This window comes from Corvus kubaryi, unplaced genomic scaffold, assembly GCF_017639235.1.
Source record: "Corvus kubaryi isolate FWS band 111438036 unplaced genomic scaffold, C.kubaryi_AGA036_p1.0 37265, whole genome shotgun sequence".
Taxonomy (NCBI): Eukaryota; Metazoa; Chordata; class Aves; order Passeriformes; family Corvidae; genus Corvus; species Corvus kubaryi.
In genome coordinates, this window is record NW_024581080.1 from 1975105 (window position 1) to 1985907 (window position 10803).

Consider the following 10803-nt stretch of genomic DNA (forward strand, 5'->3'; position numbering starts at 1 on the left):
GGCCCTCCCCCGGCGGCTCCGCTCCGGCTCCCGGCGCGATGGGGCGGGATCCGGGCGGCGTCGGGGCGGGAGAAGGGTGGAGGATGGAGGGGCTGGGAAGGTGCCTTAGCCCTGAATTTGCTCCGGGGGGGCGGACTCAGGGCACCGGGATGGGGGCGGATCCCACCAGGATCTTGCACCGGGATAGGAATGGACCCCACGCACCTGGATGGGGACAAACCCCGTGCACACCAGGGTGGGGGATCAACCCCTGGATGGATCCCACAAACTCCTTCACCGGGATTGGGATTGACACCACAAACTCCTTGCACCGGGGCGGGGATGGAGCCCACACTCACCAGGACAAGGACAAGGACACCCCCCCTTTCCCAGCTCACCCGTTCCCGCAGCACAACCCAAGTTGTACGACATTTTTGGGGTTTTATACCTTAAAAAAAATAACATTTCTCCAATTAAAACCAAGCCCTGACAAGCACAGCTGTTGGAAAACCACCCAGGGCCCAGCCCGGTTCCCGCTGACTCCAGGGAATGGACAATCGGATTCCTCCCAAATCTGTGTCCCCCACAACTGCTGGATCCGGGGTCTATCCATACCCATCCCTGTAAATTGGGGTCCTGGGAGGGGGTCTGGGGTGCTGCTGATGGACTGGGCCCACGCTGGGGACAGATCCAGCAGCTCCTGGGAATTCTGTACCCCAGAAACCAGGTGCTGGGATGGGTGGGGGTGCAGCGGGGAGGGACTGGACACCCGCGGGTGGAGAGTTGATATGTGTGTATCGATATATCTGTATATAAAAAATAGATGTGCGTAGTTGTAGCGTTGATACTGTTGGATAAAAGTCGAATTCCAGGCTGAATCCAGGCTGGTCCTGCACGATCCACGCGCAGCCCGAGGTTCTCTGGGAGACTCCCGCTCCGGCAGGTGGGTGCTCACATCGCAGACTTCATCTCCCACTCCTGGACAAACGGAGGTTGGAGGCGGGGGGGTCAATCCCTCATTTCCCTGTGCTGTGGGATCACCCAAACCCTTCCCACCTCCCCGAATCCCGGAGTTACCTTTGTCTTCCGCATCACATTTCCCTTCCCCACGGTGACCGGGGATGGGGGCGGCCTCAGGGCGCTCCTCGCTGACGTGGTGCGCTTCAGCAGCGGCCTGAGGAAGGATCCCTGAGGGAAAACCAGCGGAGAAAGGGTGAGGGCTGCCCTCCAAACCTCGCTCTCCCTGTATTTCACACCTTCCCCAGTGTGCCGCACCTCGGAGCCAGCCGAGCTGGCGGCGGCAGCGATGTGGCCCTTCAGTGACTTGCCGAGGGCCAGCAGGTTCATCTCGGAGCCGGCTTTCAGCCTGCCCTTCACGCGGCAGGCCCTCTCCAGCTGCCCCACCTTCTCCTCCAGCTTGGGAAAGGCTCTCTTCCCTGCAAGGACAGCAGGAGCGCTGCCAAGCCCGGGCACCCCTCAACCCCGCCGGCTGCTCCGGCCAGCACCAGGCAGCGTCCGGCCCAGGGCCAGCGCCCCTCCGTGGTCCTACCGATGAGCACATCCAGCCCATCCCGAGTCCCCTTCCTCTCCGGCAGTGTCAGGGTGTGCTGAGACCGGGAGAAATCCCTGCTCTGGAGGTTGGGGGTCTCCTTTGCCAGCTGTGCGCTGGCAGGCCTGCCCCGGAGAGCTGCCGGTGGTGCTGGGGAGAGAGGGAAGAGCAGGGAGGGTCAGGAGGAAGGGCAGGGGAAGGACGGTGGGGAGGAGAGGCAGGGAAATGATGCTCGGGGGAAGAGCACAGGAGGGATGGTGGGGAGGAAGGGAAGAGGAGGGACTCTGGGGAGAAAGGGCAGGGGAAGGACACAGAAATCCCGGCTCTCGTGGGCATCGCAGCCTCCATCCCAAACACGAGGAGCTGGGGAACGTGGGGAGACTCCGCTGCACCCCGGTGGAGCACCCAGCCCCTCTCACCTGCCTGCGAGGGTCGGGCAGTGCCCGGGGCGTGGCTGCTGGCACAGGTGGGCAGGGCAGACACGGGTCTCCGGCGCTGCCCTTGCACTGCCCGGTCCAGGCTCTGCTGCTGCGGAGGGAAGCCCGGGAGAAGCCCATGGGCAAGGGGACAGTGGGAGTGGATCCCCCCCACGCTGGGGGTCACGAGTGGGGGGCAAAGAGCACCAGCAGAGGTTACCAGCTGCTGCAGCCGCTCCGCGTTCGAGTAGAGATGTTTGGGGGTCTCAGCTGGCGGGGGCTGCCCGAAGGGGTCGTCCATGTAGGTGTTGGGGGTCGGAACACGGCGCAGCAGCAGCCCCCTGCAAGGAGGAGATCCCGTTATTTCCCACACCCCACAGTGGAGCGGGAGGGCTGGGGGTGGCCAAAATTCTTACCCGGCAGCAGGGCGGCTGCTCGGCCTGGGGGGCCTGGGGGGCCGGGGGGGGGGCCCGTCACCCTTCTTTGGCTCCACTCCTCCCCTGGCCTGCAGGGTCTTCAGCCAGGCTTCCCTCTCCTCATCCGAGCGGGCCTGGCGTGGGGCAGAGTCTGGACTCAGGGAGTGCCCCACGGGGCAGGGTCTGGACTCAGGGAGTGCCCCCCGGGGCAGGGTCTGGGCTCAGCGGGTGCCCCCTGGGGCAGGGTCTGGGCTCAGGGAGTGCCCCCTGGGGCAGGGTCTGGGCTCAGGGAGTGCCCCCCGGGAGGGACACAGGGGTACCCCAGCAGTCACTCACCTGCAGCAGGGCGAGCTCCCGGCCGCGCTGGGCGATGCAGATCCGGAGGTTTTGGGGGGACCCGGCGGCCGTCCCCGGGGACACCTCGCAGCCGTCCAGGCGCAGGGCACAGACGGGGCGCTGGGCAGCGCCGGGCTCTGGGAACATGCGCAGGGCTCCGTGCCGGACCGCGCACCACAGCCGCTGCCAGCGCCCGCGCAGCCGCACCGCCAGGAACCCTGCGGGCAGCGCAGTCAGCCCCGGCACGGGGGGCGGGACCCCCCTCGCCCCGTCCCCTCGCACCCCCCACCTCCTTTGGCATCCTCTCCAGACCGCGGGCTGCGGGCAGCGCTCTGCCAGGAGCGATCTTCCTCCTCCTCTTCCTCCTTGCCGAGCTGGGGTGCGGCAGAGAGTGGCGATGAGGAGAGCTCCATCTCGGTGGGTTTTCAGCCCCCTGCACCCTGAGGCCCTCCGCAAGGCAAGGAAACCCTCCCCAGCATCATCCAACAGGGACACCAGGATCTGGGATTGGGTTGTGTTCCTGACCGGTTCCCATTCCTGGGTTTCCCGGGGACAAGCTCACCCTGCTGAGCCTCGAGGAGGGGGACGCTGGCACACTGAGGGCTGCCAGCCCGCTCGGGGCATCGCTGCTGACCTCCTCGATCACCTGCCGAGGGAAACGGGCAGCGCTGCACCCCGGGCTCCTGCTCCCCCATCTAACAAAGCTCCACACAACCCCGGGGTGGGAACTGGGGACAGACAGGATCATCCCCAGCCCCGCCGGGAGCACCGGAGCAGGGCTGGGCTCCCCTTTCGCCCTACCCACCCCACTCCTGCCCGGCTGCAACACCTCCAAACCTTCCTCCAGTCCTCAGCCTGCTGCCGGCTCTGGAAGCCGATAACCAGCACCTCTCCTGCCGTCCCTGTCACCTTCAGGGCGTGGGGCATCTTCTTGCCTCGCTTGTCCTTGTAGGTGACGCGGCAGCCGCGCAGGTCCAGCTCCAGCACCGGCTGCAGGTCAGCGGCGCACCTGAAGCACTGGGGGGGGGGGCACGGAGGGGTCAGGGGGGCACGGAGAGCCGCTGCCACCCTCCATCCCTTCATCCATCCATCCTCCTCTCCAGCCCCTCACCAACAGCACGTGCTCCCGGACGATGAAGAGCTGCTTCGCCCACTGGCCGAGCCAGCGCTTCCTCCAGAGGAAGCCGCAGAGCTGCGCCTCGGGGCGCCCGGGGGGCTCGGCCTCGGCGCTGGTGGCCGATGGCCAGCGCAGGTAGTGGGCACGGTCCGTCACCCCCTCCTCCTCCTCCTCCTCCTCCTCCTCCTCTCCGTACGACTCGTAGTGGCTGCTGTCGCTGTCGCCACCGCCTGGGAGCCGGGATGGGGTCAGGGCGTGGGCGGCACGGGGGTGCTGGGGAGGGGGCGTGGGGGGACCTCACCGGTTGTGCCACGGCCGGGGGGTTCGGCGTCTTCGTAGGAGTCGTCGGCTGGGGGGGACGGGGGAACGCCCGGCACTTTATTCTGGGGGTACAACGGGTGCTCCAAAGGCGCTGCCCCCCCGGGGAACCTCGCAGGGTCCCCAAGGCACTGCCAGGGGGCTCTGCCAGGAGGGGGTGGGCACCGAGGGAACCTTCCAGTCTGGTTGGACGCCTCGTGCGAGCAAGATCGGCCACCGGTGCCATCCCGGGCATCCCCGGGCTCCTCTCCCACCCCCGGAGCCGCTGTGTGAGCCCCCACAGCCCTCCGCCCGTGCCCCCCTCACCCCTCCGTGCAGGCTCAGGGCGCTTCCCGGGCGGCACTCGCAGGCTCTGCCTCCGGCTGCATCCGCCGGCCTGGATCCTGTCGGGAAAAGCGGGACCCGCAGCGCTGTGCCGGGGTGCTGAGGGGTCGGGGACCCCCAAACCCCGCACGGAGGCGGAGATGGGGGGTGAGGCGGAGATGGGGGGTGAGGCGGAGCGGGGGACTCACCCGGGCTGGTCCGGCCCTGCGGGGTGCCCGGGGAGGGCGAGAGGCAGCGCATGATCATGTACTCTGCATCCTCTGCTGCGGGGGGAGCGCCGGGTCACGGCCCCGCTCCCCGACCCTGCCCCGCCGCCCACCGGGCACCGGCCGGGGGCTTCCCCCGCCCCCAGACCCGCACTCACACGGCGGGCTCTGCAGCCGGGACAGGAGGTCGGACACCGATTTTTTCTTGGCCCGAGCTGCGGCGCTGAGGCTTTCCCGGTCCAGGATGAGCAGGAAGGACCGCAGGTCCGACAGCAGCTTGTCCAGGTCTGCAGGGGACAGGGACGTGCCACCGCACGCTCCAGAGGACGCTGTGGGCAGGGGTCCCCATCGCTGCCCCCTGCACTGGGCAGGGCTGGGGAGGCCCCGATGCCGTGGGGGTTACGTGCCCTGTCCCACCGGCCCTGCCCTGCTCCGGCACCTGCCCTGGCCGGGCACAGTCCGGCCATTGACGAGCCCCGGGGGCCGGGGGAGGATGAGGAGGGGGGCCGGGACCTGCGGGGATGAAGGCTCCTCTGTGTGCGCTCACAGAGCCGGTTTGTGCCCGGTTGGACCGGGGGAGCCACGGCCGGGGGCTGCGCTGGTGCTGCTCCTCCACGTGCAGAGGAGGAGGAGGAGGAGGAAGAGGACGAAGAAGAGGCCTGGCAGCCTGGAGCAGCTGATGAAGGCTGAAACGCTGGGCATTCACCCACCGCCCCCTCCGAGGGCAGGGACAGCCGGGGACCCCGGCGCTGCCACGCCGGGAAGGACAGGGAGGGACAAGGAGCTGCTTTGTGACTGGAGCGGGGACAACGGGAGAGCCGAGACAGCACCGCCTCCACCCCGTGGTCCCCCGAGAGATTCCGGGCACGGGGAGAGGCTCCCTCTGTCCCCAGAGGTGGCAGTTTGGGGTCCGTGCAGGTGTCGCCTGCACTGAGGGAGAGCGGGGCAGACCAGGACCAGGAACACCCTCAGTCTGTCCCCTGTCCCCACTCGCTCAGGGCCCCCTCACCCCGGGCACCTCCAGCTGCCACCACAGGAGCGGGCAGATGTCCCTGAGTCCCCCGGGGTCTCTGCCCGGCTCCCCCCAGGCCCCTTCCTGCCGTGCATCTGGAATTGGTTTGCACGGCCCCGCTCTGGCCTCTGCTCCCTGCTCCCAGCTGGGATCAAACATTCCAGACCCCAGCAGCTCCTGGCACAGGTCTGGCTGTGCCAGCTGCCCCCACGCCGTCCTGATCCCTCCTCCAGTCCCATTTCCCAGCTGGAAAGTGACAGCCCCAACAAAGCCACCACCAGATGCTCCCCCTGCAATGCCCCAGGTGACCCCGACACCCCACATCCCTGAATCCCACATTTCCCTGGGCTAACAGGGATGCAGTGCACCCCAAAAAGAAGGCGGCAGCCCCTGGATGAGGAGAGGGCAGGCGGGGAAAGGAGCCCCCCAGTGCCGGGTGTGTTACAGGGGGCGGGGGTGAAGCCCCCTCCCCCCGAGGTGCTGGCACGGGGGGACCCCCGTCCCCTCCGCGGTGTCCCCGGCCGGGGAGCACACACCCTGCCCGGAGGGAGAGGAAACATCTGGCAACACAGTCCGGCTGAGCAGCGCCGGAGCTGGGCCCAAACATCTGGATTTCCCTGGAAACCGGGCAAGGGAAGAGGGGAACCAGCTCCCTGCGGGAAAAGGCGGGGGGGGGGCTGGGGCAGGGGCTGGCTGAAGGGACCTGCGGGCGGTGTGGGGCACACGGGGACTGTCCCCGCTGGCCAGCGGGCCTGGCTCTTCCCCTCCCTCCCTTTCTCCTCTCCTCCGCCCAGGCCGAATTCCTCGGCAATGACATCTCCGTCCATTCACCCTTTTGCCCTCGCTGCAGCCCCCCCGCGCTCCCCCCGGCCCCGCTGCCCTCGCTGGGGCTACGATCCGTGCCCGGCGGTGCCCAGCTGTGCCCAGCTGCGCCCGCAGCCGGTGCAGGGCGGGCAGGGGCTGCCCTCAGCCCTGGCCAGGTGCCCGCTGCCTGCTGCCGTGCCAAGGGCAGGCGGCCGGGATGGAAAACATCTGCCTCGGTCTCCAGGGCGGGAGGAAAACGCCCCCCAAACACACACAGAGCGTCTCCTAGCAAAGCTCCCTGCTCCCGCGGGACGCGTCCCGGCACGGTGGCATCCTCATCCTGGTGCCATCCGCGGCGTCATCCTCGGGGGAGGAGGAGGAGGAGGAAGGACGGGGCGGCCCCAGGGATGCCATGGGAACGCGCAGTGCCCGCCTGATGCCAGGCTGCGATTCGGGGCTGCCATTTGGGCTTGGCGCCTCTGCCCGGCGTCCGCGTGGGGTTTTATCCGTGCCATGAGGTGCCCGCGGGGTGCAGGGGCTGGCGAGGTGACCCGGGGGACCCCGGGGGTGGCTCTGGCCCAGCGCGGGATGACTCAGAGGAGGCTGCAGGGAGCTGCTCGCGGCCGCAGCGTGACTCGTCATGTGCGGAGGCTCCAGGCCACGGCTCCAGGGTGGGGACGCTCCCCCCACGGCTGCTGCACCCCCAAAGTGCCCCTGGGAGGGCGCTGGAAGAGGCTCTGGCCTCGCCCACCCTGCCGTGGCACCGCAATGTCGGGGGTGACACCGCGTCCCTCCTCGTCCCCTCGCGTTCATCCCTTCCCCTCCAGCAGCCATCCTGCAGCCCCCCGCACCCCTTTTCCACCCTCTCCTCCTCCCTCTCACCCCTTTTTCCCTTCCACGCCCTCACGGGCACCCCACACCCAGCCGCACCCGGGTGGGCACCCCCACGCAGCCTCCGCCTCGCGCTGAACCCTCTTTCCCCCCCTTTTTAGGTTTGTCCCCCCCTCGCCAGCCTCGCATCCCTTTGGACCCCCCGTACCTCGCTGCCGGGACATGGTGCGGGAGCGCTCACATCGTGCTGAGATCGGGACCGGGACCGGGACCGGGACTCGGGCAGTGCTGTCCCGGCCCGGCTCGGCTCGCACACGCCCTGCGGGCCCCCAGCACAGCCCGGCCGGGGCGGGAGGAAGGCGGGGAAGGGCTCCGCATCCTCCTCGGAGCAGCACCGCCATCTGCAGGGACCCGGGCTCGGGGACAAGGCGCGGGTCCGGTGGGGGATTTTTGGAGGAGGTGGGGGGGGGGGAAGCAAAGCTGCGAAGCCGGGCTGGATAAAGCCATTTCACCTTTAATTGTAAGCAAAAAATCACTCTCACGCGGATTCTCCGACACCAGCAAATAAAATAAACTCTAACAAAAACAGAGAAAGTGAATCACTGTAGTCCAGTCCGAAAACAACCCATATTTATATATATATTTATAGATATGTCGTTCGTAGCAGTGAAAGGCAAGTATGGGCCAGTGAATTCCCGATAAATTACATTCTTTACATCCCAACAAGGTCTAGCGGCTGGAAAAGTGGCTGGAAACAGAAACCGGGGAGCGTGGGGGAGGGGGCGACCGGGGGGGGGGGTGCGGGGAAAGAGGGGTCCTGCCCAAAACGTGTGCCTGGAGAGGGGAGGGGGGTGACAAGGGAAGGTGCTGCCCGGTGCCGAGCCCTGTCCGCGCGGCCGGGAGGGGCCAGGGACACTGCCCAGCCCTGCCGTGGGTGGCCGCGGTGCCCATCGCGAGCCGTGCCCTGCTCCAATCCATCGCCCCGGTTCATCATCCCACTTCAGCATCCCAGTTCATCGCCCCAGCGCCCTCCTGTACCCCCCAAATCATCGCCCCAGTGCCCCCCTGCACCCCCCCAGTGCACCCCCCCCCCCCCCACAGCCGCAGCTGGAAATGCACCAGGAGCTGCCTCAGGGTCTCATTGGGACCCCCCCCACCACCCCAATTCTGCCACCCCCTGGCCAGCCCCAGGGTGCTCCCCCTGCCCCTCCGCCCAGCCCGGAGCCGGGGGGTTTGGCAGTGTCCTTGGGGTCCTCGCTGCAGCACCTGGCACAGGCGGGACCGGGGGTGGGGATAAAATTGAGGGGCTGGAGGCGGGCAGGGCGGGATTTGCGCCTGGCTTTGCCGGGAGAGCATCGCTCTGGCAGTGTCGGCCCCCAGGCTCTTCCCAAGCCTCAGGGTGGGGGGCAGGGGCACCTTGGGGGGCACAGGGGCACCCCGGGGTGGGGAGGCTGGGGGCGGCGGACCCGCAGGGAGGAGGGGACCCTCCTCACTGCCCTCCCCTCGGACCCAGCCAAAAGCAGAGCCAGGCACTGCCCCACCAACATTCCCGGGGGGAAAAGGGGGGGGGGGACACAAAGCTCAGAGACCCCCCCCAAACCTCCCCTCCTGGCTGAACCGTGCCTGCTGCCGGGCGGGGGCTGCCCCAGGCAGGTTCGAGCCGCCCCAATCCCGTTCCCTGCAGGAGAATTGAGGCGGGGGGGGGGGGGGGGGGTGGGGGGCAGATCTGGGGGACTGGAGGGGCCGGGAAGGGTGGAGGACCCCAATAAAAACCGGCTGAGAGCCCTAAAGCGGTTACACGGCGCGACACGGACGGAGCTCGGGGCCGAGGAGGGCTCAGAAGAGGAAGGCTTTCTTCTTCAGCTCGTTGCGCTTCCACAGCGCCAGTTTGCTGAACTCCTCCGGCGGCATCTCGAACACCTTCAGGAAGTCCTCGGGGGACAGGTGTCGCTGCGGGAGGGGGGCAGAGGGTGGTGACAGAGTGCAGGGACCCCTCCCCGGCGCCCCCCGAGCCTGGCGCAGCCCCTACCTCCAGCCTGGTCCTGTCCACGCCGGGCGGGAGCTTCACGCGGCCTCGGTTCGTCACCATCAGCATCTCATAGGGGTAGATCTGCAAGGGGGGGGGGGGGACATGGGGATGTGAGACCCTCTGAGAGCCCCCTCGGCCGCATCCAAGCCCCCCCAGTCCCTTCCAAGTCTCCCGGCCCCTTCCAAGCCCCCCAACCCCATCCAAACCCCCCCAACCCCATCAAAGACCCCGCAGTCCCTTCCAAGCCCTCCCAACCCCATCCAAGCCCCCCGGCCCCATCAAAGGCCCCCAACCCCATCAAAGGCCCCCGGCCCTATCCAAGCTCTCCCAGCCCCTTCCACGCCCCCCCCCGGCCCCTTCCAACCCCCCCAACCCCATCCAAGCCCCCTCAGCCCCATCCAAGCCCCCCCAGCCCCGCTCACCTTCTGCTCCAACATGCTGGGCAGGGAGTTCCCTCTGTCCATGCGCCCGCGCTGGCCGTTCTGGGGGGGCAAAGCCTGAGGTCAGCCCGGCCCCCCCAAGCCCCCAAAGTGCTGCTCTCCCCCACCCGAACCGTAGCCGAGGTGAGGGGCTGCAGCCTGGGGGTGGCAGACCCTCCCCTCCCGCCTGCAGGGACCGTCCCAGAGGTGGCCCCGGTGCCCGTCTCCCCCTGCCCCGTACGTCACCCTCTCGCTGGGTCTCCGCGTCCGCAGCCAGGTGAGTTCTTACCTGCAGGGCTGGACAGAGAGGGGAGCAGGGCTCAGCCCGGCGACCCCGCTGTGCCCCCCACATTCCTGCCCTAGAGCTGCTTTTCCAGCCTCTGCTGAGCCCGGGTTTGTTCCAGCACTCCCAATCCCTGGGGACACCCCCACATGTCCCAGGACACCCCCACATTCTCTGGGACACCCCCCTGGGACACCCCCACATCTCCAGGGCGTCCCTACATCCCTCCAGGTCATTCCAGCATCCCCAGGAACACCCCCACATGTCCCAGGAACACCCCCACAACCCCAGGGACACCCCCACATTCCCGAGGATCCCCCCCATCCCATGCTCTGATCCTCACCCGGACTGCCCTTCTCGCTCCCCGCCGAGCCGAACTCTGCCGACTGCAGCTGCGGGGGGACAGCCACAGGGTCAGAGGGGTCACCCCAAACCCCCGAGCGGGGTGGGGGGGACCCCGGCAGTGGGAGGGGGGCAGCTGAGAGCCACTTACCCGGGTGAGGGTGCTCCGGCCGGAGGCGGGGAGGGAGGAGCTCTTGGAGCTCGAGTGCAGGGCTGAGAGAGAGGCGGAGACCGTCAGGGACATTCAGGGACGGGCAGGGATGGGGAGGGGTGCAGGTGGGATTTGGGGGTGCAGGTGGGATTTGGGGATACAGGCGGGATTTCGGGATACAGGCGGGATTTGGGGGTGCAGGCAGGATTTGGGGAGTACAGGTAGGATTTGGGGGTCCAGGTGGGATTTGTGGGGTACAGGTAGGATTTGG

General features: G+C 68.1%; 2 protein-coding genes across 10 annotated transcripts in view; both read right to left on the reverse strand.

Moving 5' to 3' along the window:
• Nucleotides 1–403: 403 nt before the first annotated feature.
• On the reverse strand, nt 404–7661 carry LOC121663032 (actin filament-associated protein 1-like 2). 4 transcript variants are annotated; one of them, XM_042024850.1, is made up of 17 exons: nt 7517–7661; nt 4820–4948; nt 4644–4718; nt 4438–4514; nt 4115–4196; nt 3808–4043; nt 3534–3713; nt 3259–3342; nt 2986–3070; nt 2697–2833; nt 2361–2494; nt 2165–2285; nt 1948–2056; nt 1529–1678; nt 1255–1415; nt 1057–1167; nt 404–957 (listed from the first exon to the last, which is right to left on the reverse strand). In XM_042024850.1, the coding sequence occupies exons 1-17, from the start codon at nt 7530–7532 to the stop codon at nt 931–933; spliced, it is 1914 nt and encodes a 637-aa protein (XP_041880784.1). In that variant the 5' UTR covers nt 7533–7661; the 3' UTR covers nt 404–930. The 4 variants fall into 4 exon arrangements, with proteins under 4 accessions (XP_041880784.1, XP_041880783.1, XP_041880786.1 ...); XM_042024849.1 differs by having other exon boundaries at nt 1948–2053; nt 2697–2914; XM_042024852.1 differs by having other exon boundaries at nt 2697–2914; nt 4644–4715; nt 7517–7660.
• Nucleotides 7662–7806: 145 nt separating this feature from the next.
• DMTN (dematin actin binding protein) overlaps nt 7807–10803 on the reverse strand; it is an 11834-nt gene continuing 8837 nt past the window's right edge. For 5 of the 6 annotated variants that reach the window (XM_042024859.1, XM_042024854.1, XM_042024855.1 and 2 more), the window contains 6 exons: nt 10533–10594; nt 10383–10431; nt 10046–10053; nt 9760–9819; nt 9338–9418; nt 7807–9258 (listed from right to left, as the gene is read on the reverse strand). In XM_042024859.1, coding sequence (XP_041880793.1) covers nt 9145–9258; nt 9338–9418; nt 9760–9819; nt 10046–10053; nt 10383–10431; nt 10533–10594 — 374 coding nt within the window. In that variant the 3' untranslated portion in view covers nt 7807–9144. Of the gene's footprint in view, nt 9259–9337; nt 9419–9759; nt 9828–10045; nt 10054–10382; nt 10432–10532; nt 10595–10803 lie in introns of all 6 variants that reach the window. The other variant, XM_042024858.1, reaches the window with a different exon arrangement.